This window comes from Centruroides vittatus, unplaced genomic scaffold (assembly GCF_030686945.1).
Source record: "Centruroides vittatus isolate TY-2023 unplaced genomic scaffold, ASM3068694v2 contig_980, whole genome shotgun sequence".
NCBI lineage: Eukaryota > Metazoa > Arthropoda > Arachnida > Scorpiones > Buthidae > Centruroides > Centruroides vittatus.
The window spans coordinates 1,308,904-1,336,248 of NW_027122652.1; the positions used below are offsets into that span (position 1 = coordinate 1,308,904).

A 27,345-nucleotide genomic window follows, 5' to 3' on the forward strand; every position below is an offset into this window, starting at 1 on the left:
TCTTGACACATTATCCTTCAGTCAAAACAACCAGTTAAAAAGTTAAAAATAAAGTATTTTTGATTGAATTAATGCATTAATGTATTTTTGATTGAATTAATTCCTCGGGCTTAATTTGTTTCTTCTGATGGAACTGGATTCTTTAATTTTTTACCCAAAGACATTAAAAGAATCCAGTTCCAACGGAAGAAACAAATTAAGCCTGAGGAATAGCCAAGGAGGGGCATCAAAAACGTATACCATTTTGAAATTTTCACACCAGTTATTGGTTGTGTTCTGTGTGTTGAATTAGCATATATTATTTTAGTTTATTTTATTTTATAGCATAAGCTACTTGTGGTTATGGAGTGATCCATATCCAGGAAAGATTGTTTATCACTATATTTACTTTCCAGACCACTGTGATTTCCTATGAACAGTGAGTGACAGGAAAAACTGAGTGCATATGTAGTAAACTCAACATGCCAAAATTAGTTAGAAACATCCATTTTCACAGAGAAGCAAAATTCTTATTGGCTAGTGTTGTTATCTGATAATCATTTATAAATATTAATTATACATTGAAGAAAATTCATCTGTATTTGAATTTATATGCATTCAGAAAAATATCCACAACCTTTACATTAATATAATGTCTTTGAGTAAATTTTTTATGTCTATTTTCTCTAGTATTCTTGCCATACATAGTAGAACATTAATTATCCAAGGTAATGTGGACCATTGCACTCAGTTAACTGAAAACTAAGATAAAACAGACAACAACCATTTCAGATTAAAAATTACAAATATAAAAAATTTATATAATAAATCACTTTTAACATATAAATTTATGCCTTACTGAATTTAATCATATACAAAAACAACAGTTTTTGTCATTTCTTTTATAGCTAATATATACAACAGGTTTAAGAAAAAAAATATGTATTATCGTATTTAATTAGTTACATTTTAATATAAATCATTTATATTAAAATGTAATTAATGATTTTACACTTTTATGAATTACAGTTTAAGAAAAGTAGGGGTAGATTTCTAGTCACTTACAGGTTTGTCTGGGATAAAATGGAATTTTGATTAATCAGGACTCAAATAATTAGGATCTACTGTACCTTTATTTAATGTAAATACTTAACTAATACTAATATGTTTATTTGACATCAAGCTTTAGTTTTTAATCAGTATAGCTGAAATATTTTTTGCCTTTCCTATATATAGAAATATCCAAGAAATATAATTTTTTGGATACTTCTATTCTAAGACATCATCAAGTCTAAGATGTTCTAAGATCAATCACGACATCTAATTTTAAAATTCGTTATAGAGAAAAAGTTAAATAAATCAATTTTGTTAAACTGTTAAATAAAAACAAGTTAGAAAAACAATATAAATGCCAAGAAAGAGATAATGTTTGGCAACCTATATCAATGAAAAGTTACTAAACACTATCTGTTTCATGGAATTTGTATAATTACTCTTTTTGAAGTTGCATTATATTATTGTCTAAAAGGCATATTAAATATTAATAGTTAGTTTAATTAAATGTTCTTTACCAGCAAAACTCATTCAAACTGGTATAACCACTGAAAAGAACAGCTGCAAACATCCATCATTGGTGCATAATGCATCACATGACACAAATCACAATGACTTCTAATTGTTGTTTTTAAATACAAATGCAATGTGCCATCTAACATGCATCTCTACTTTTGACAAGAAAAAATGATTAAATTGAATTAAAAATATGCTTTTTCGTAAGGTTTCTCATTTCCTGGTATATAATTAATTATTTTTAAGATATAAAATAAATCTTCAGGTCAAATGATATAATTATTTTTCAATTTTTAAATAATCCAATACGTCCTGCAACTTCCAAAATAATAATAATAATAATAATAATGATAATAATGCTGTGTAAAATATGTATTAAAATTACATTTGAATTACATAAAAATTTTCACAAATAGAAAAAAAAATTTATTAAAGTTTGTAGAAAACTACAGTAGAGAATCAATTATCAGACCCCCGATCAACCGTCACATCGGTTAACCGACCGCGTTCTAGTTGGCAAATTCAAATGTCCGCTAGTGATGTGGCGCTACAATATTTGGCTATGTCTTGGCTACTTTAATATTATTTTTGTTAAATTTTTGCGTGTTTTAGCTGGAAACACAGGCTCGACCATGAAAGGGAGGCCAGTATTTAAACCAGGCTTAATTTTCTATTTTTCTTTATTTCTGTATTTAATTTGTGCAAATAAAGAAATAATTTAATAATGATTATTATTTTTAAAAAAAATTTGTTAGGCTTAACATCGATGAAAATTCAACACGAAGTAGGTTAATAGCGATATACTAATATACTAAACTAATATTGTATTTTTCCATACTTTTCAGTTATCCTTTTTTTTTTTTTTCCAGTTATCCGACCAACCTCAGTCCCCAACTGAGTCAGATAATCGATGCTCTACTGTACTTAAAAAAAAAAAAATGCTTTTAAAGTGAGTTGAAAATTTAAAGAAAAAAATGAACTTAGACCAAACTTCTAACTTAAAAGGTAATTTTCATTTTTGTAAATAAAACATAATACAAAATATTATTGTACTTTTTTATAATAATATTTTAAAAAGCAAAGATGGTCAATACTCTGATCACTCAATCTGGTTCTTATTTTAGCAAAGAAAAGTCCTGTTACAGAGAATGCCCTTTCTGATTCAATTGATGTGGCTGGAATTGTCTTTAATGCATTTAAGAGAAGACAGATGTTATGTGTTTTTTCACCTGTAGCCTGGAAGATTTCTAGTTCATTTTCGAGATCTTGTCTAGTATTCTTGATTTGTCTATTTCGACTGTTTTAATGATGGCATCAAGCTTATAGCCCGATAATTTGGCAGGTCATTTGGCTTTAATAATTAGGTTTACGAAGAAAAAATTCATACTTGCATACTTCATACTTGTTTGTATCCTTGCCCAATTTGCACAACCTAGTGTAATGCAGTTATTGAAGCTACTGGGTATGGTTAAAAATTAAGACAGCATTGGCACAATTATTCAAGATATTACACGTTCTGACAAGTAAAGAATTTTCAGAGTCCTGCCACAAATAGGCTACATATTGATTATTGACAATCTGTGGCATGACATAACAAGCAAAAACTTCAAAAAACAAATAAACAGGCTTAAAATTAATAAATACAAATGTATTTGACAGTTTATGAGTTAATTATACTTTCTACTTACAAAATTTCATCAACCTTAACACAAAATAAGAAAAAAGTGAAGTTTAAGAACTTTGCAGGATTTCCCAGGATGAGAATAATTTCCGGGTTAAAAAACAGCCAGAATCCCGGGATTCCATTAGAGAAACCCAATTTCTTAGAATTGATAAAATACAGTAAATATAGTATTTTAAAAAACCCAATTTCTTCTAAACTTATCAAAAATTCTGAATAAATCAAATAAAACTATCAAAAGCTTAAACATTTTCAATGACTGAATAATATAATTCTATTCAAACAGGAAATAACAATAAAAATTTACATTTTATTTTTAACTTTCATTACTTTGAAATTTGATAAATTTACTATAACATACCTTATCCAGTTTATAAATTTGAATAGAATCATTAATGCTTTTCAAACTTTTTAATTAAATAATTTAGTTCATTTTCTAATTAATAAATTTATTAGAAATCTAATTCATTACTAAAGCTAAATGTTTAATTAAATTCACTAATAATAGATACAAAATTTCTTAAAATATATTAAATATGAAATTCAGGAACATTCTTTAAGATAAATTCATCAATCCAATTTTGATAGCTAAATATCATCATCATTAGAAACATAAATGAAACTAACTTCTTGGCAGATAATACCTGATGGGATGTAACTTCTATTGTTCAGATGTGGGATTATATTTAATCCCACATCTGATTCTCCAAAATAAATTTTTAATTTTTTTTTTATAGTACACACAAATCTGTAAGCGTCAAGTTGAAAAATAAAAAGCATTCTTCTATTGACTTTTAAAACTACATGTTCACAAAAGACTGTTTTTATTATATATTAAAATGAATTATTTCAAATGGCAATAAAATTTTCTAATTTTATATTATATGGAAACAAAAAATAAATACAATTTTTTTTAAATGATAATCATCTACAATTCTTTTTAGAAAGAGGAAATTTTGTTTTATGTATTTATTACAAGCTAATTGTTATTTTTTTAATAATAATTATTAAATTTTCACAGCAATTAATGTTTCTATGGCAATTTTATGGAAGCAAGTATTTTCTGTCTATTGTATCTTGATTTAAGAACAAGAAAAACAAATTGCACAGTTACTTTTACATACAAATTATTGCTAAACTAATTTACAGTTCACAAACAAACAAGTTTTAAGAAATTTCCAAGAAGTAAAAAAAAGGAGAAATGGAAAACTGGAGAGAAAAATAACTGATTTTATTTAAAAAATATCATAAACATCCTGCTTTATTTAAGCAGAATTTTCATGAATTTCTAATCTTGAAATTTATGAAAGTTCAATATATTTTTTCCTCTAGTGTAAAAAGTGTCGTTATTTCTAAATTTCAGCATTTTTGTTTGGAAACAATTTCTAATCAGGCCAGTACCTGGACCTTAAGCTGGAATATAAGTCCTTCAAGGGGTATAGATGTGTTTTCTGGAAATGTGACTCTTCTGGGATAGCTATTGCAGGAGATAAATTATTTTTCTTTAATTGAACTTTTTAAATATTTTTTCATGTTTTTATTAGAAACTGGCTCTTTTTTTAAATATCATCTTAATAAATATATACCACTACCAAGTTTAAATGTATAATTATACATTTTTCTATTGTAAGTCATAATCTAGACCTAAATGTTTTAATATCAAAGAACTGAACCAAATTTTATTTCTTCCTCACTTAAGCTATATCTGAAGTTAATAGAAATATATCTCAAGACTAATTACACATGAAAACATGGAATGACTATCCTCTTAAATAAAATTTTCTTTGGGGTGCAAGAGGTAATTTTTTTAATTCAAGAGACACCCTTTGAATTAAAAAAGTTCAAGGCAGACAGAAAGGGCAAGAACCGGTGAATTACAAATTATAGTACCTTGTAAATTATTAGACCCTTTGACTAAAATCATACTTTTTGTACTATTTTCTCCTCCTTTTTTTCATATTGTTCTTTAATTAATGAGTTTTTTTGTGTTTTCTTATTCTCTATTGTATCAAACACTTCTAATAAATGTTTTATATGGCAACACTAAATATAAGAAAAATCAACTTTCTAGTACAAAAAGAAAATTGATAAATGTTCTTATTAAGATATGACACCATAGCTCATTGATAAGAACAAAAGTAAACAAAACATATAAAGGCTATTTCTTGTCATATAGAAGCACTTCTGGCTGTTAAGAGTGGCCATACAAAATATTAATTTTCATTTTTAATTTTTTTAATTTTATTATATTTGTTTATGTCTTCTGAAATAAAATTTTTAAAATTTTTATTTCAGAAGACACAAACAAATATCTTAAACAATTCTATCAACAATTGCATAATTATTGATTTATTACATCAAAAACTAAGAAATTATCAATTTTTGCATGTCTAATAATTTGGCAAGGTACTGTAGGTAAGGTTTTATAATGTAATATAAATTTAAGGAATGTGCCTAATTTATACATTAAAAATACAAATGAATTCTGAAAACAAATAATCATAAATATAATAATTTATTTTTCAAAATTTGCATTTGAGAAAATATCACTATTTTTCATCATTTACTAGATAATAACTTAATATTCAACATCAGTAAAATGTAAAAAACATCAGCATAACAGATATAAAAGTTTTACAACATAAATATAATCCAGAAAACCTGGATAGTTACTTCCATCATAATATATTATTTATAAATAAAAATAAATAAAAACTAAAAAATTATCTATAATAAACCAACGATAGCCTAAATATTTGTGCTATAATACGACTATAATCAAATAATAAATACAAATGAATTTGGTATTAGAGGTAAGCATTAGGCGCCATCTCTTAACTAAATGAACAATTATAATTTTAATAATTATTAGTATTAGTATTAATTATTAACAAATATTTAGAAGATCATTGGTTTATTATATTAACTCATTGGGCTTTCAGATGTGCATTATATGTAAAAATTATCTACATACAAATAATTGATATTCACTGCATTAAAATTAAAAACAGAATAAAACAGGTTTATTTGTGCATGATTATTTTTCAAGATAAAAATGATGCAAAGGAAATCACTAGTGGTAATGATTTCATTTAGCCTAAAAGAAATATGAAATAACCAGTGTCACATTTTAAATAAAATGTTAATTACAAAATTGTTCCAAATAAAAAATGGAAGTGAATAAGTAGAAAGTTGTACTTATTAATAAATTAACTCAATATTGATTTTATAATAATATAGTGAAACTATATTGGTAATGCAAAGGACTTAATCAATGAGATATCCTCTATTTTATTATTATTTAAATAAATTTTAATATATATGTTATGGACCAAGTGATTAATAGGACATTATTTATGATGCCCAGTCATTATGAATAATGACTAAAATGGCCGTGCGGCCTGATAAATATTGACTAATTTATTAAATTGACCAAGCATTATGAATACTGATACAGCCTCTGGACAATTTAATTATTTTTAAAATCTTCACTTTTTCATTAGAATAATTTACTTTGTGAATTATTTCAAAGTATTTAAAAAATGATGTGAGATCTTTTAAAGTAAGTATTATTAACTGTATTAATTAAATTGATGTTAAACAAAAAGTATTATTAACAAATTTATACTTCAATCAAAACATCAACTTAAAGGAAACTTCTGAAATGTCATTTTTATTATATAAAAAGTTCATTTTGCCAGTTTTAAAAAGTCTCCAAATCTTCCTCTGTATTAATGTTGGTCAATGATTCATCAGGTATAAAACTCTTTAGTCCAACTTTTAACCTTCTCTCAAACATGACATCATTAGAGCTGTGGTTTATATCAGTATGATGTGCCGATTTTTCATCACTTGTACAAAACAATCCTTCCAACCATTTGTTAGTCTTCAACCAAGAACTAAGCATATTTTCTACATCTTGATTACATCTTTCTACTGAACCCTGACTTTGTGAGTGCCTGGGATTTCCATGCACCAGTTTTAAGTCAGACCATATACTATACAGTTCTTTGATGACATTGGCAAATTTCTGCTATTCTCACTTTGTAGAATACTCAATGCATGAAAAATTGTTAAGATTTCTAAAGGAGCACAGGCTACAACTTCAGCCCTTTTGGTTTTTAATGGTTGTAGTTGAACGAATTTAGTCAGTGGTCTTGGTACACGAGTATAAATTTATATTGCTCATTGGCTTGCAACTGCATATCTATAAGATCAACCTGACAGCTTGAGTTCATTTTCATAAAACTGGTTTAACTAACAAGCCTTTCTTAGGAACATTGTGTTTTTTCTGACAAATTTCATATTTCAAGTGAATTATGATCATATCTTGTATTCCTTGTAATATTTTTATATTTCGTACTTAATTCTTTTTCTATGCAGTTTCTGCTGCCATGGTCAATAGCAATATGGTCATCGTGCAATATCTGAAATATTTCTTCAGCCTGAACATAATATTTAATCAAATTAGCTTCTTTTATAGGCACAATTAATTTTTCTATTTCTTCAATAGATATGTCATATCCATGTAAACCCCAATATTATTCTGATAACTTTGAAGTCACTTTGATTTTTGTCTCTTTCACTTTTTGTATCATTGTCAAACACACTGATTTTGTAAAAATTTGATTGTTTTGACCTTTTGTTGCTATTAACTTGTTTAACACCTGGTTGGGCAAAGTGATGATAATACCTTAAGGGGTGATTATCTGACATACACTAGCCAATCAGCACTTGTGTCTTAGTTGCACGTGCATATTGGGTTTAGTATCAAAATTTAAATTAGTGTGTCCAGTACTAAATGTCGTGCAACATTTTAATTTTACTTTTGCCTTTTAAAATAGTATTTTCTTCTTTGAAAAAGCAATCATTAAGTGATAGAATAATCTCTTCAATAACTGATTAACAGTATTCATAGTGACTAGTCTATCTGATAAATTGTGATAAAAAAACCAGAAATTTATTACAGTGCCTGATTTTGTTTGTCATTATTCATAATGACTGAGCATTATAAATAATGCCCGTACGAATCACTTAATCCATAACATATATATAAAACTTTGTGTAAAATTTTAATCAACAAAAATCCAGCATGATTAAACAGTTATGTCTTATTTGATTTTGAACAGTTATGAATATATATATAGAAAATTAATTAATTCTAAAATGATATTAAAAATATTTGACAAAAATTAACATTTTTCTGAAATGATTATTAATAATTAATATTCATTTAAACAATTTTAAAACTTCCTTCTGTTATAAGTTTTCTCATAGAATTTCATATTTCTATTAATTATTTTAGTCAAAGAAACATTGAAAATGATTTATGGAGGGAACCTAAGACAGATAAATCATTATTCAATAAATATATTAAAAAATAAATATATTTTTTAACTATTTTAAAAATACACAGACAATACTTTATTACAAAAGTATATTGTCTTCTTTCCAAGCCTTATTAAATTAACTGATTCTTTTTTAACAAAAAGATAAGAAACAAGATATACCAGACACATTAATGTGTCTTTAGTATGAACATTTGCCAAAAGTTTGTATCTTCAATAATCTTTTCTTCATTTGATTCTGAATATAATAAGTAGTGGTTCATCCACATCACCACCAGATTTCGCCTCCTGCGACTTCTGGCATCTGTTCCTAGAATGGAAGGCAAGTGAAAATAGGATCAAAAATTTTGTATTTATAAATAAATTTTTCCACGGATTATTGTTATTTTTATTGATATATTTCTGGGATAAAAATTATTTCTGTCAGATGGATATTCAAGCATCCTCTACTGCAGTTCTGAAACAAAAATGCATCAAATATTTAATAACAAAGTTCAAATAGTAATTTTATTGAATAGAATAATCATTTATCCCAAATAAATAAGAATCTCTCAAAATAAACTTAATCTAATTCATGCTTATTTAGAAAAATGACAATTTTATTATTTTTAAAAACTAATTTTATTTGTATACCAATATAACAACTTTTTTAATAAGAAAAATCATTCAATTCTCTTGAACTGGTAAGCTTTCTTTTAATTTACCTATTTACATTTTAATACAATATTAGAGATTCTATAATTCTGCTTATCAATTTGAATTAAAAATATATTTCTTTAATTTAGTTTATTAAACATAGTTCAATTACTCATTATAAGTAGTGAAGCAACAAGATTATAGGATTCCAATTTTAGATAATCAAAAATAAATTCTTAGATAATTAATGTAGTGTACAATTGTATAGTAAAAATAGGCATTAATTTCACAATTTGTTTTTCCTTTCTCTTTTATATGTTTCATTTTACTGAAAAATAAAGAATTTCATTCTATATATTTTAAAGTAAAACAAATGTTAACTAACTTGATTTAGACTATTCATTTCTATAGGTTGATTAAATATTTTACTAAATTTTAACTACAGCAATTATATTTCAGCTAATTAAATTCATAAAGCAACAATTCAATCCTTATGCATTAGTCAGTTCATTATTCAAACTTTTTACTTATCAGTATATATAAAATAAAGGAAGAACTCTGAGTTATACATCTCAAAATCTTTCCTTTCAATCATTAAAATAAAAATATTAACATTAAATTATTATATATGATTTTATTCATTATAATCAATTTTAATCATTATAGAAGCCGGAATCAGATTTGCATTACCACAGTGCACAAATTCAGAAATGCAAATTAATAGCACAAGAAATATTTGAATTATTGAAATATCTCAAACTTTTTATAAATATAAAATTTAAATATTGCAATTAATTACTTTTATTCATAAAATATATTTTTTGGAAAAACGTTCATAATTCATTAAAAAAAAAACACTTAAGTATTGAGTCATTCAATGTCAAATTGACCAGTGGTCCTCATACGTGACCATGTCCAATTTAAATAAAAGATAGCACAGGAGTTCTGTAAATTATAAAACTACTATTATAGGTCTCAGGAACAAATACTTGAGCCTTTAGGGAGTCTTAAGAGCAGATCTTAAAAATGATTCAAGCATGATACAAAAACAAATCTCCAAGTTTAAACCTCAATTTTGGTCCTAAAATTTCAACAACCTGACTTTAATTCATTGTTATAAAATGAGCTAGTAAAGTTGAAAAATCCATTACTTAAACCCATGTCTAGGTTGTTACAATTTTTAAACAAAACGAGGTCAGAGACTGTCCTTTGAAGAAACAACTGAACAGTTATTTGATAAGATGTCCTCCAAATTATAAGGACCAATTTCAAGTTGTTGCAAAGACACTAATACTCAAATAAAAATGAATAACAAACCTACTGGAACTGATATAATAAAGAGAAAACAACACCTTTCTTAAATTCCAGCAAAAGTTTAACTATATAAAAACGTTTTCAACTGATTTCATCAGTCTTCTTCAGTTACTCGAACAAAAAAACAAAAAGAACGAACCAAATTCAAATTTACAAAATATGAGATTGTAAATTTTTGATTGAAATTTGAATTTGGTTCGTTCTTTTTGTTTTTTTGTTCGAGTAATTTATATAGTTAAACTTTTGCTGGAATTTAAGAAAGGTGTTGTTTTCTCTTTACTAATACTCAAACATATCATCAAACTTTTATAAAAAGTTTTGCCAATCTTTGAACTGCTGTATCAAATTCATCAGCTCCAATTTTCCTTCTTTCATTTTCATCAAAAAAAGTAGATTTCTCTCTCCCTGAACTTGTGATTTTCATTTTGATGTCTTTTATGTTATTTTATCAAACCCTTTTTAATTTGTATATTTTCATATATAAGTTAAAAGAGGCCTTGAAAAAATAATAAACTGTAATTCTTTTTGCAAAATATTTGTTCTTTTTATTAAGCCTTGCAATTAACTTGACAGTCTAAAGCAGCATTTCTCAACCTTTTTTGACCCTCAGACCAGTAAAATCTATGAAAAAATTTCGTAAACCAGTGATTTTTTTAACAAAAAACTTTTACTAGATAAAACTTACTAGATAACAAAAAACTTTTACATAAATTTAAAATTCGTATAAAATATCTTTTTCATAGTTTAATAAATAAAAATTTTATCATCATCATTTTTTTGAATAAGAAAGTTTTTTAACGCAGAATGGTAAAAATTCCCTGTGGACTGGGTTAAGAATGGTCAGTTGAGAAACGCCGGTCTAAGGGATCCCAGCACAATCCTTATAGGTTTTGGCCCTTGGTGAAATTGACTAAAATTTAATATGTTATAATTAATGACTAACTTATAAAAAAATTTCAGTTGGCATGAAGTTTGAAAATGGCTAGATTTTGCTATAACCATTGCTGTAATATTTTATATTATTATTTGAGTAATTATCTGAATCAATCATTTTGATTTTAAAATTTAGAGATTTCAGACAAAAATGTTATTCACTCATACATATAAGACTTGTTTGAGTGAACTGTGCTTATGCATGTGCATTGTGAGTATAGAGAAGCAAATGTACTATTATGGAGCTCTTAAGGTATGTGCTTAAAACTGTTGGGAGTATCAACAATTAATGCACACTTATTTTTATGTCCCTCACATAAACAAATTTGTTTATTCAAAATATTTAACCTCTCTAAAATAATTAGTAAAATCTAACTGCTAGATGCCAAGGTGCATATCACATACAACTCATTTATATACCTTCCGTATACACACACACACACACACTTTCTCATATACACCTTCCACATATTCAAATGGAATTAGGAAAAAACTAACCAATTTCAAGCTTTGTACCAATACAGACTTTTGATCAGTTAGTCACGAACTATTAAATGTAACAAACTAGAATTTCAGTCAATTTCATCATGAGCCAAAACCAATAAGAATTGTGCAGAGTCCCCTTTATTTCTGTGGCAGGAATAGTGATTTTTCCAAAATTTGTGATTTTCTTCTGGTCATCATATAAAGCAGGAATGGCCAACAAGTCGATCGCGATCGAACCGGTCGATCACGATGCCAATTTTGGTCGATCGCTCGCGATGTCTTGACTTAATGTGTTACACTTGTAACTGAACGCAACTCGTGAACGTAACGCGCAAAAGCAACAATATGCATGCAGTTATCACTGGACTCGTAGAAAACACAGCTATTTAGCTTGAATATTTGATACTGTCATGCGGTAGCTTCTTTGGTTTAGTATTAACAATATTATTATTATTAATCAATATTATTTATCCATGGTGACAACGTTGAGTTTCAATTTTTCATTTGTTTAAAATGTAAGTACCTGTTCTTTATGTTTTAAATTAAGTTATGGCTTTTCTTACCTATCTATTTACTTGATAAGTGAGCGTTTTCGGCAACAGACCTCTATATTTTTGGATTTTTGGAAATACGTCAATTGAGAAAATATCCAAGTATCACCAAATGTAGCAAATATACAGTCAAACCTGTTTTTATGCGCTCTTTTTATGTGCGATTTTTATTTGTGCGATTTTTTTAATGCGAATTTTTAATTTGTGTGGTATAGTTGGCAACTAGTCTCGTGCGATTCGTTATGTCTTACGTTGACTTATTATAGCTAAATAAACTTATTATAGCATAAATGCACTTATTATAGCTAAATAAACTTATTATAGCATAAATGCACTTATTATAGTAATATTATTGCATGAATATGCGAAAAATGAAATAATTTACTTTTTAAGTCAACAAAACACCACCTGGACAAAAATATGTAAAACAGACGATAGACGAGACGATGCAGTCAAGTGCTGACATCTGTTGTGAATAAATTCTATTTCGTACAGTTTTGAGTTATTTTCTATGTGAGACTTTTTTTATGCGGTCCCTGTTGACCGCATAAAAAAAAATATTTTTTTAATTGTGTCGCGAAAACTATTATTTACAGCCATTCGTGAAGTTTCGTGAGATTTTTTTTATGCGTTTTTTTTAATGCGGTCCCTATCCCCCGCATAAAAACAGGTTTGACTGTATTTTATTCCTGTTTCGAAACTACATACCTGTGTGAATTGGCATTTTCATACTTAAAGTTAACGAAGACTAAACATTCTGTCCGGACTGATTCCCATGCTGAAGAATCATTATTATCATCTTTGTCAGGATATACACCTAATTATGTTTCCTTGGTAAGAGACGTGAAAACTCAGTCCTCCCATTAATGTAACGTAATAAAATAAATTTTAAATCTGTCTTCATCAGTAGCTAATTTGAATTAATAAATATTGTTAATAATTACTCATGTTGTTTTGAATTCCCCTGGACGTGAGTTTTTTGGCCCGTTAAATAATTACGTTGTTTTTACGTAGGTAGATATACAGGGTGTTTCAGTACAAAGATGCAATCCCGCGAGCTATTGATAGATTAGCAAAAAATAAGTCTAAAAATCTTTATATCATTCTTCCATGATAAATTTTCCTCGCCCAAAAACAAATCGCGGAAGTAAAATCTTATAATCAAATTATCAGCCGTACTGTGCAGTTTTATAACAACTTTTTCAAGTTTACGAACAAATCGTACCACGTTTATAGAGATAAAAAATATTCTTACTAGACTATACAATAAATGAGTCCATTTATTGTATAAATGGACTCATTTATTGTATAGTCTAGTAAGAATATTTTTATTCTCTAAATATGAAATCGTCTCGGCTAATTTCTAATGTAAAAATCGTACCACGATTTATACATTGTAATTGATAAAAAAAATTAAATTATATTTTAAGTTAATAAAAATCTATCTTAAAAGTGTGGAAAAATCGATTTTTTTTTAGGTGCCGCCTGTACGGAATGAACTCGTAACTGCAAATATCAAAAGTTGGATCTGGAAATTTATTTTCTTTATGAGCTTATATCTTGAAAACTTAATAAGTGATTTAAAAAATAAAAAATAGTTTTGAACATATATTTTCCTTATCTACCCATAGCTCGCGGGAGTGCACCTCGTACTGAAGCACAGTGTATAAACATAGTATGTATTTCACACCCCCCTCGCCACTTGCCTACGACAACAAGTCGATCGCAACACATTTTTAAGATAAAAAGTAGATCTTATGTACACAAAAGTTGGCCACCCCTGATATAAAGTATATATAATGTCATCATTTACTTAACTTCAAGCTAGAAACATTGGCTTCATTCTATGAAATATTAACAACATATTCATAGTTTTTTTATACCAACTTTTCCTTTGTCAACTTCATTAACTTATGTATTATGTAAAATTCACATAATACATAAAATAGGTCTTAAAACCTTATCTTAATGTATCTTTTAAACCCTATTTTACATATGTTAATCTTCCAGTTGTTCTAACTTCTACATATTCAACAAATAAAATGCAAATCAAACATTTTTTTCAAATTTTTTTCCATGAAAATAAATCTGTAACATGCTGAAGAACTTCCACTTTGCACTATTAGTTGTTCTAACAATTTTTCAATGAAGAATTTCACTTATCGAAACAACTGTCCTACAGTTTGAAAACTGTTAAAAATTTTCCTTAGACTTGGGAACCTAGTCTTGGTTACCCGCCACCTTTTTTTTATCATAGGAAACCTATGAGGCTGGGGAACCTCAAATAGATGGCATGGTCTCTTGGCAATTGAGATTATCTATTTATAGATAATAAAGGTAGTAGTACAGCCATCTCAGACCATTGCACTAAAATATTTTACACAATTTACAAATTTTGACAGTCATTTGAAATCAGACTAATGTCATTAATATAAAGATTAGTTAATTAAAGATCACAATTAAAAAAGTAATGTTTTATCACTTATATGGAAAGACCCAAGTATAATCCTCAAAGATGCCACAGCACATTTTTAAACATTTCAGGTATAAAATCTAAACAATCAGCTATTGGGCTATTTTTAGGCTAAGTTAATAATTAGTTACTAGTTGATTTGACTAAAGATAAATGGTTATCTTGTATTAATTTTAATAATAATAATTAAAATAATTTTTACTTTATAAATTTTTGGAAGAAACAAATTAGCTTGGAGCCGGACTCAAACCCACAACTGCATACAAATGCAAATGTGTTGCCAATTATGCTACTCAGACATCGTCCATTGCAGGTTTGAGTTTCAATTCTTTTCCTGCAGAAATTTCCAAATAAAAATTTAATTTATTATATTTATTAAAATTAATATCAGATTGTAGCAAATACATTACACTAACCTTGTATAGCTTTGCAGTTAATTTTAGAAACATAACACTAACATTTTCGATCCACCCTAGGACATTCTTCAGGTGTTCTATAAAAAAAATTTTTGGTGCAATCCAAGTTCAATTTAGCTTCCAATTTTTAAACGTTCCAGTTTCAAATGTTTCTATCTTCAAATTTATTTTTTAAAATTTTAAATTTCCAAAAGATGTGCACCTGCACCAATTGTTACAGCACTGGGCCATACATAGACTTGCCACGCCCTCAAGAATTGTTTTTCGTCTTTAAAATTGATTGACAGGGCTTTGCAGTCTGCTTTAAAAATATCTAATGCCTCCAGATTCTGTAGTTGGTTTATATGTAGAATTTTCTGGATCATTGTTACTTGTTGTAGTTCAGACGTAATGCTGTTTTCACTGGCGTGTATAGCTAAAACTGTAGTGCTTTTCCTCTTTTCAATATTTGTTTTGTGTTCACAGAGGTATTGTTTGAGTGATATTTTTGTAGATCTGATATATAGGAGGATCTGGATTCGAGTTCGAAGTCTGATGCAGAGAAGCTGTATAAGTTTGTGCTCCTACAAAAACCTGATTTTTATGCGGAAATTTATTTTGCAGAGTGTGTATTTTAAAAATATTGAACATTGGAAGGTACCTAGAGCAAGGTGTAGTCAAGTAGGATAGTTTTCATTCCATCACTTTCGAATTTTGACGGAAAAGTCCTCATACTCGATTTTCCGGCCGTTGCGATTCCGATTATCCGGAATTTAGTACGGGATATCTTTCGTATTACTAATATAACACTAAGTTAAAAATTTGGTGGTTATAGGGCCATTATTTACGATTTTATTAGCTATTTTTTATCTATTTCCGGTTGTCCATGGAACGCGTTTTTCGGACTTCCTGTTGGTGGTAGACAGTTAATATTCGGTCATTTCTTTCTACACCCTCTAGTCATCATAACTGTACAATAACTTTTAAATCCGTCCATTAGTTTTTAAATTATGGCAATTCTACTACCACATTCGAAATTAAACATTGAACTTTTTCTTCGTTGCCTAGCTACGGTCATTGACCTTTAGGTCCGAAAATCAGTGATTGCCGTGTTTCGCGAATTCTATTTTACTTACATAGGGCAATATATATATTTTTGGATTCGGCTCATCAAGAGGAATCTAAATAAATGCATGGAAATAAATAGATCTCTAGTATAATATAAACATGGAAGATGATAATTCAATACTGAGTAAATCTGAGGTTGAGCCAGAAATTAGAGATAAGGGATTATCACAAATTCTACTTATTAAAAATGAAATGGAAAAGTATATAAAAGAATACTCAAACTCAAAACTAGGTACTTCGATTCATGCAAAATTCATACTAGACAGCGTTAAAAAGATAATAGACATCTATAAAGAAAACAGGCCTATCATAGACAATAAAGTGCACGAAATAAACAATAAATTAGACACAATTATGAAGGATCTTGACACCAGGAGAACTATCCAAACTCCAACATATGCAGAAACACTTAAAGGAGGGGAAAAATCTTCGAAGGATAATAAGGCAATGATTATCATTAACCATAAAAACGAAAACATCGAATCGGAGGAAATTAAACAAAAAATAAAAACATTTTTTGATCCAGTTAAATTAGGTATAGGAATCAAAAACATAAGAAAAATTCGTAATAAAGCTATTCTAGTGGAGGTGGAAAATGATAAACAACGAGAACGTTTATTGAACGAAATAAGTAACCACGTAGAACTAACAGCGAGAACACCCAAAAAAGTACAGCCAAAATTTTGTATTTATAACGTTCCTAACGAAATAGACACAGAAAACTTCATAGATCACCTGTTTTCACAAAACGAAAATATATTAAAGGCGGTAACAGACGATACCCAATATAATGAAGAAATTAAAATAAAATTTAAATGGGGCAAGAATCAAAACTCAAAAAACTGGGTAATTGAAGTATCACCAAGTCTACGAAAAGTACTATTAAAGCAAAACAAGATAAATATGGGGTGGATTCGATGTCAAATAAAAGAATACTATGGAATAATTCAATGCTATAAATGTTGCAGATACGGTCATACAGCAAATCAGTGTCATAGTGAACGTAACTACTGTACACACTGCGCAGGGGATCATAAATATCAAGAATGTATAAACAAGGAAAAAACCCCAACATGTACAAATTGCATCAAATTTAAACACATACACCACACACATAAGGCGATTAGCGACGAATGCCCAGAAAGGCAAAGAGTATTAAAATATATAAAAGAAAGAACCGACTATGGAAACTAACCATTGTCGACAGAATGGGAATATAACAGGAAATAAAGGCTTAAAAATACTGCAAATTAATTTAGGAAGAGGAATTCAAGCAGTGTCCCAACTAGTAGGGAACAAACTCCAACATTTTGACATATTATTGATCCAAGAACCTTACTGTAAAGATAAGAGACCGATGGGCTGGCCACTTCCAACAAAAATTCTCTATCACTGTATTGAACAAACCCCTTGGACTATCATTGCCATCAACAACAAGAACATACAATGTATGTTACTCACAGAATACAGTGACAATAACATGACAACAATAGCAATCAACCACAAGAGCAAAAACTGGATAATTTGCACATTTTATATTCCAATGGACTCAAATATAACAGAATACCTAGAAAAACTAGACAGGCTCTGCGATAAATACCAACAAAGTCATGCAATGATCCTTGGAGGGGATAGTAACGCCCACTCGTACGTTTGGTTTGATGATAATTCTGATATTAGAGGTGAAGAGGTAGAGGAATTTGTCAATAGACGAAACCTATTTATATTGAATGAACCAGGTATGGTTAGTACATTTGAAAGTACAAATGGCACATCAAACATAGATCTTTCCATAGTAAACAGCCTAGCCCTAAATGAAATCAGTAACTGGATAGTAAATGACGAAATAAGCTTATCTGAACATCGATATATAGAATATGACATCACCCACGACCTAAGCACAGTAACGACTAAGAAATATAATCTACGAAAAGCACAATGGGAAAATATTATACAGGATATAAAACCAACACTAACACATCTGGGAACAGCAACAAACAAAGTTACAGCTGAGCGCGATATAAAGAAACTTATAGATAACCTAAATAAAGCACTACGTGCACATATCCCGATATGCAATGAAATGAAAAATAACACCGCAAAATGGTGGACATCTGACCTGACAATTCTTAAAAGTAAAGTACGGGCTAAACGAAGAAAATACAACAAATGTAGAGACCCACTTCAAAGGACATACCTTAAGGAAAAGTTTTTAGTAGAACAACGGAACTACAAACAACAAATAAAAGAGTCTAAACAGAGGAGTTGGGATAAATTGTGTCAAAAAAGTGAAAGTGATCCATGGGGGTTAATATATAAAATCGCTGCGGGGAAATTAAGACAACATTTTCAATTAACAGAAATGAAGAGCAAAAATGGTGATCTTATAAGTGATCAGGACGAATGTATAAAATTACTAATCAATGAATTTGTCAAAGAAGACAATCCCATATTGGACACCATAGAACAAAAGAGAATAAGAGAACAACTTAACTATAAAACAAATGGACCAGATATACCAGAATTTACAAAAGAAGAAATCTCATGGACCATATCTAATTTTAAGAAAGGAAAGGCTCCCGGTCACGATTTAATAACAATAGAAATGGTGAATATCATAAATAAAAAGATTCCATCGCTATTACACACTCTATATAATAAATGCCTACAATACGCAATATTTCCATCAGAATGGAAACAAGCAAAAATCATACCAATATATAAACAGAAAAACAAAGACAAACGGGATCCGAGAAGTTATCGACCAATTTCCCTTCTACCGGTAATGGGGAAAATTCTAGACAAAATGATAGTCTATCGTCTTACAGCATGGCTAGGTTCAATGAAATGGATAAATAAAAATCAATACGGGTTTCGAGAAGGCTGTTCAGCCGAAGACGCCATATCAAAAGTTATAGACGAAATTGAAACAGACAAACAAAAATACAAATGGGTCATAGCTTTAAGCTTAGATATAGAGGGCGCATTTGATAATGCATGGTGGCCTCTCCTCCATACAAAACTAGAAGAACTAAATTGCCCACGTAATCTCTACGCACTCATATGTGACTACTTAACAAACAGGAAGGCCTTCATAGAATACTCAAATATTATAATAGAAAAAGACATGACTATGGGATGCCCGCAGGGTTCGTGTTCGGGCCCGCTATTCTGGTCTATAATATTAAACGATCTCTTAAATGATAATTCTCTAAAAGATAACAAAATTACAGCCTTCGCAGACGATATAATGGTAGTTTGTTCGGCAGGTAGCAGATTAAGAGTAGAGGAGGAATGCAATAGGACCTTAGAAAAAATAGTTAATTGGGGGAAAAGGAACAAATTAAAATTCAACCCGGACAAAACAAACGCCATTGCCTTTACAAAATGTCAAATTGAACGTAGACAACCAACCATAAAAATGAATGGAAAGGTAATCAGATGCACAACTCAAATAAAATATCTTGGAATAACAATAGATAATAAACTCCTCTGGACACCACAGATAGAACAAATAAAGAATAAAGTAGGTAACTTATTCCAAGAGATTGCCAAGGTAGCGAAAAGAGAATGGGGCAGGAGTGGGAAAGCATTAATACAAATTTATAAAGGTGTCATCATACCAATTGTCACGTATGGTGCACAAGTATGGGGGAAAAGAGTAAATCTAATACACACAAAAAGAAAAATAATTAGTCTCCAAAGAAAAATTTTACTAAGAATTACAGGTGCATATAGCACTACATCTAACGACGCTTTATGTGTAATGGCCGGACTGCTACCGTTGGATCTGGAAGTGAATAAAAGAAGAGACACCAGAAATATAATTAAACAGAATATAAATTCCCATGATATCCTCAGAAACGGAGACATAATAGAACAGAAACTAAAAGTGCATCAACATCTGAAAAGATTCGAATGGAAACATATCAAAATCACACAATACAATGAATCACACCCTCACAGAGTATATACGGACGGTTCAAGAAGTTCAACGGGAGTGGGTGCCGCCTTCATCTATTTTACAAGAACACGTGAGCAATATCACAAAAAATTTAAACTAGATAACAGATGTAATAATTACCAAGCAGAGTTGGTTGCAATCCACCAGGCAATAAAGTGGATCAATACAAACAAGAAGAATCTACAAATACTAGTATGCACGGATAGTGAATCAATACTAAAGGCACTTAATGACCCAAACAATACGCATGAACTTATAAACAGTATTAGACAAAACATCATAATTGGAATAAATAAGATACAACTTAGTTGGGTTAAAGCCCATATGGGAAACATTGGCAACGAGAAGGCGGATAACTTGGCAAAGGAGGCCAGTGATTTAACACTAAAGGAAATATACAGTAAGCTGTCAGAGCAATATATAAAAAGAGAAATAAAAAATAAATATTTAATCATTTGGCAAAGAAGATGGGAAGAGTCAAGAACAGGCAGAGAACTATTTGAATATCTACCGGATATAAACCAAAGAGTTACGAATAGTTACTTTATTATACACCATAAAAATACAAGATTTCTGACAGGACACGGAGATTTTGCAGACTACCACAGAAGATTTAATCATGGGAGTGACGGTCTTTGCGAAAACTGCGGAACTGAGGAAACCCCAACACACATACTAATGGACTGTATCAGATATGAATTACCAAGACATAATCTAATGCTGATATGCAATAAAGAAGGATATCAATGGCCAGTACGAAAACGAATCTTGATCAATAATGAGCATATCTACCATCATTTTAATGAATTTATTAAAATAAGCTATAAAAATAGAATATAGAAAAAAATATAGAAAAAAAAATATATTCACATAAGTAAATAACAGTTAGCTAATTTATGCTGGGAAACCTCTATAATCGAAATTATCTCGATAAAAACTAGCTCTTCCTAAGGGATGAATACAGTCTGTGAATGTTTCTGTTGTAGCAGTTAGGGTAGTACAAATTGGTAACAGGTCTTTAGTGTTCACATTCAATGCTGAGTTTAGGACATTCCATTTCACCTCCATCCTCTTTATAAGTTAATTCTCAGTGCTTTCCTTGGGATTGCTGAACTCTATATATAAAATAGGTCCAAAAGTTCGGTGAAATACATAAAATCTGCAATGGGACTTTCACCTCTCTACCGTAACACATAGGTGATTTCTACACTAATTCAAATTGCCTAGGATACTTTCCGCAAATGTACATAACTAAATCATTTGAACGACATAAATGCCAAATTGTTCACCTCTTCAACATCAATAGTATGAGACGGTGCTAATATATTTCATAGCAGACTTTAGACTATAGTGATATACTCTGCACTGCTCACTTAAGTAAATTAAATCATCAAAACCACCTGCACCACATAGGTGCCTTATCTAACATATTCCTATCAACTATTGGAATAGTTTGTGAAATAAACTTTCGTAGCCGACCATAGATTATAGTGATACACCCTCCACTGTATTATAAAGCAATTAATATTATTATTGTTTCTATAACCATAATAACCGACAACTAATATATAATGGAATACATGTAAGAACTCAACCAGTGCGTTCTGAGAAAACGCGCTGAAACAAGAAATGGTTTCATATGAAACACTAACTGCAAACACATTTACAAGATTAACAACGAAGGGAAAATACCAATAAAACTCCATGATAGAATACAATGTCAGCAGAAAGATATAACACAACAACTAGGAGGAATAATCACAAAATACTATGATAGCACACAACGATAAAGACAGGAAACCCCTATCCTCACCAAAGTAAGTATCGGGAACATGCGACAGAATAGCACGAGGAGAAAGGATAGAATACAACGAAACGGAGGACAGGAAAACAGCGATAAAACACAACGGGGAGGAAGAAGAAATACACACTAATACCATAGAACAACACAATAAGACATAAGAATCCTCGTAATACCGAAGTGAGTATTGTGCACAAAGTGTTAGGGGAATTCATAGGAGCTTAGACAAGGAAAAGACAAACTGTCACTACTCAAAAACTTAACAAACATTCTAACATGAGTGAACTTTCGAACTCATCAACATTATCCGGATACAAATAAATTATAAATTAGATAACAATGTCGGGATAATAATATAGCGGCTACGTCCGCATGTATGTATTTAAATCCTTGCAAAGCAAGATGCGAAGCCAGGTCATGAATAAAGTTGGAGTACCAACCTCCTGACGAACTGTCAGGAAGGATGGACTGCTCCATTTAAGTAAGTAAAAATTTAAGTAATATAGGAGGATCTGTTATCTCTTAGTGGAATTTTATACTCTCTCGGTGTTCTTTTGATTTCTGCCCAATCTTTCTCATTCCTTAGAATGCTGATCTGGCTTATGTCTAAGTTATTTTTGCATTAGTATAAGCCCCAATTTCTTGATATAGGGACTGCATATGGTGCTCATACATTATAGTGATAGGGTAAGGAGATGCATCCTGCTATGGACCATTTTTTGGTGCCCTATTCAATTGGTCTTTGGGTTGGTTTTTTGCTTGTCTGCCATTCTGTATATTAAGCATTTTTTTATGGCCGTGGTTCAGCAATTTCTGCTATTCTTCTTATTTCCCTCTATTTGTCTTGCTCCTCGTTACACTGTATGTGTAAGCCCTTCTGGTAAGTGCTCTAAAGGCTGCCATTTTGTAGTCATATGAATTGTTAGAGCTGGCTGAGATGTATATTGGGATAGATTTTTGGTATATCTTGGTGTCATATTTGCTATCATTGAATATAATATTAAAGTCCAAAAAATAAGCCTCTTTATTGCTCATTTGGTCTAACTCAATTGTAAGGCCATATGGGTTGTTATTCATACAGTAGATAAATTCACTGTATGATGTTCAGCATTGTCTTCTATATGATGCATACGTCATTGATGTACTGTTTATATACTTCAATATTGAAAAGGAACTTGAGGATGATCTTTGCTTCTAGAAGATGTACTACAATTTCAGCTAAATCCACTGACAGTGGGCTATCCATAGCTACCCCTCTTTTTTGAAGAAACATCTTCCCATCCAATTGTAACACATCATATGAGATAGTTCCAGTATTTGTCTGTGGTCTGCCCTGTTTGCCATCTTATAGTCATGAACCAGTCTCAGACCACAAAAACAGGGGTTCAGTTTAAATGATGGATATAGTGCCTTAAAGTCCAAAAATTGCAATCCAAAATTCTTCAGAGTTTTGTAGCACAGTTTTGTATGGCTTCAATAACTTGTGTGGAAATGGAAATCGTAAGCCGATAACCTTCTAGATGCTTAGCCAGGAGCATGTAGATCATCTGCTCTATTTTTCTGGTGGGTGTGTTGGTTTTGTCCAAGATAGGTCTCAATTCCATTCCTTGTTTATGTGTTTTGGCATAGGCAAATAGTCTGGAGATTGCTGGTGAGGCTACTGCTGTGTTGTCTATCCCTAACTTTCTTGCCAGGTGAGTATGTGTAAACCTGTGGACTCTTGACTGGATCTGATCGATGAAGTCTTTTCCTATCTCCTCGCACTCCATGTCTCTCATGTATTTCTGTAAGATAGTGGTATAGGAATCTTTCTTCCTCAACACTATAGATTTATTTTTGTCAGCCTAGTTTTCTTTTGATCAGTTGAAGAGGCAGCTACAAAGACAATCTTTTAATCAATGATGAACAAAATAACACTGCAAAAATATCAATTCAGAATGCAAGAATCTTTTTTATGGAACAGCCTTCATGTCTTAGAAACAACAATGGCTATAATATATAAGTGAAGATGGAGAATGTATAGACCAGTTCAGGGGTGGCCAACAGTTTTTGCTCCCGGGGCTGAATTGGAAAGAAAAATTTTTTCACGAGCCGAACGAAATATTAAAATTAAATCATGTTAAATACAAATACGCTGACCCAGGTGGCAGGTTGGGTTTGTTCGAACAGAAGTTCCTGACACATGTGCAATGTCATTTTACAACGCAAAGAAACGTACAAGCAAAAAAAAGCAAAAGTCGACAGGCAGGCGGCGCTGTGCGTCACATGTCAGCATAGACAGAGTGACATGGCAGATGAGTTTCAGTGAGTGTGGGATCTTTCATTCTTCAAATAGTAAAAATTTATAACAGACGAATACAAAAGTTGTAAATCTCTACAATGGAATTTTTTAAAAGATGAAATAGTATCGTGAATCATCCATTCTACCAATTATTGGAAGTTAAGTAGCTAATATTGAAAAATTAATCACGGGCCACATAAACCCATTACTCGGGCTGTATGTTGGCCACCCCTGGACTAGTTTATTCTATAAATACATCTTTGTTTATCATTTTAAAATTGAAATTTTTTTTGGCTTATTTAGATTATTCTTTTATTAACAAGCAGATATTACTTTTGAACTATCTTTTGTATAATGTGAAATCAAACTGGGTTGATAAAAACTTTTTAGTCTTGTAGAATGCAACATTCAATGTTGATTATAAAACTTGAGGCTATTCATATTCATTTTTATATGCAAAAACAAATCTTGCACATACTATAATATTACTGAATATATGTACTGTACTTCTTATGGAAAATACTTATAAACACACAGTATCCTTCATACAACACAGCATTCCTATAACAGTTTCACTCTAACATGGTTGAGAATTGAAAACATCTCCATATAAATGTTACAGTTTTTAAGTACAAACATCATCATTTGATATTTTTTCATTCAAGCAAGCCCATACATGTTCCCATGCATGCATGTTCCCATATTTATCCATGTATTTTAGAATATTGAAATTTTTATAATATTATAATTTTATATTTAATAATATATAATTTTATATTTAAATTATTATAATAATTTAAATTTAATATAATTTAATAAAAATACAGTCATTTATACTGTGCATTAAAAGAATCAATTCATAATCAAATATTTCTTTGGTAATGCAAACAATCTTTACAATTATTAAAATTTTACTGCAGTTAATATTTTTATTTTATAATTTTTTTTAAATCAAGAATTTACAAAAAGTAAACTTATACAAATTATTATGTTAAAAATAAATAAAACTAACCTCTAATTTACAAATAACTAGACAAAAAGAAAATCTTTAAAATTTAGTCTTAGCTGATGCACTATTCTCACTGAACTTAAGAAATTTTTCCTATTTAGAATTTTCTGTAAATATATTAGTGATTTCTTCATATAACAGTAACCTAAATAATTTCTACTATAATTTTATTAGCATTTTTGAAGCTAAATTTCAATTATAAATCAATTTGTTATTAAAATATATATATATATTGATATTAAATAATTAAATTTTAAATAGAAAATGTTACTGTACCATGATAATCTAGGAACTTCTCCACTCTTTATACCTCCTTCAGGAGATAACAATGGCCCTAACGCTTTCAATAACTGTAATGGATCAATAGGAGCCTAGAAAAAAAAATTATTAAAATTGTAAATTATATAACTTCCAAATGTTATATATGCACATTATGAATCTTTAATGTATATGTAATTATATACAGGGTTCCTACTCAAATTTTTGTTTTGAATTCCCTGATTTTCCCTGACCAACTTTGTCCAAATTCCCTGACCCTCACATTTCTTACTGTGTGGAATATCGACATAATAAAACAGCATTTTATTACTGTGAACATCAAGTATGTCTATACCTCTTTTTGCATAGTTGTATGTTTCAAAGACTGCCACATTAAAAAAATACAGTATGCATACATTCTGTAGAAAAATGTATGATAGAATCCACAATTTCAATGTAATGAAAAAATAAACAATTTACAAATGAAACATGAACTTTTTATTTTATCATCATTTATCAATATTATTTGTATGTAAACCTAGTAAATACAAGATAACATAAAATCAACAAACAGTATTCTTTGATATACAAATAGTACTGTACTGTGCTTAAAATGAACTCTTGACTTAGAAACATAATTTTAAAATCTTTCAACAAAAAGAGTAACTTTTTTAAACAGCAACATAATTTTAACAAAAAGTTAAATTTAAAAATTTTCAAATAAAGCATTTTTTCCCTCATAAAAAATCGATCATGTAAAAAAAAAAAAAAAAAAAAAAATAGTTTTCTTTTGTCAACCACATTATTTCAAAATGGCGTAAAAGTAGATTGGCTCTGGGAGCTATTTAGTTGTTTAAGTTAGTATGTGTGTATATATATATATATATATATAGGGTAGATGTACCAGTTTTGGCCAGTGTAGTACCAGTTCTGGCCAGAAAACAAATTTAACTTAAAAATATAATCACAAATGAAACAAACTTTTATTGTTAACTGTGTGAACAGTTAACAATAAAAGTTTGTTTCATTGGACAGATTTGAATATGTGGTGATTACATTTTTAAGTTAAATTTGTTTTTCTGGCCAGAACTGGTACACTTGGCCAAAACTGGTACAATCTACCCTTATATAAAGAGAAATAGGTGTAAGTTTTTACTATAGCTTCTCTAACAAATCCACTAAATCTAGCAAAAAATTAGCTGAATTAGCAACTCATTAATGGAAAAAAAAAAAATGTTTTGTTGCCGCCACTTTTATTTCGGTTTTGGTGTAAAGGCCAGAGTTTTAATAATTATTTTTAATAATTTTTATTTATTATTTATTTAATTTCACATTAAATTTTGTCTTTGCATAAAATTTTCTTAAGATTGCAGACAAAATTTATCTATTTTAACCCTTAATTACAAATCTTATAATTATTGCAAATCATATCACAAACCATCTTTCTCACTTTTATAGCAAATTTTAATAAATGAACTAATGTTTTCAGCAATCTTAATTAAATAAAGTTAATTTTCCCAATGTCTGGAAAGTCGAGGG

The 27,345-nt window shown here is 29.4% G+C and overlaps 1 protein-coding gene across 4 annotated transcripts in view; it reads right to left on the reverse strand.

Annotated features, from left to right (window-relative positions):
- Positions 1 to 27,345, reverse strand: part of LOC136985887 (serine/threonine-protein phosphatase 1 regulatory subunit 10-like) — a 660,716-nt gene that overhangs the window by 538,120 nt on the left and 95,251 nt on the right. For all 4 annotated transcript variants that reach the window (XR_010882402.1, XM_067283268.1, XM_067283267.1 and 1 more), the window contains exon 3: positions 25,825 to 25,919. Coding sequence is in view for 3 of the 4 variants with exons in the window: in XM_067283268.1 (XP_067139369.1) it covers positions 25,825 to 25,919 (95 nt within the window). In the remaining variant the exon portion in view is untranslated. The remainder of the gene's footprint in view (positions 1 to 25,824; positions 25,920 to 27,345) is intronic.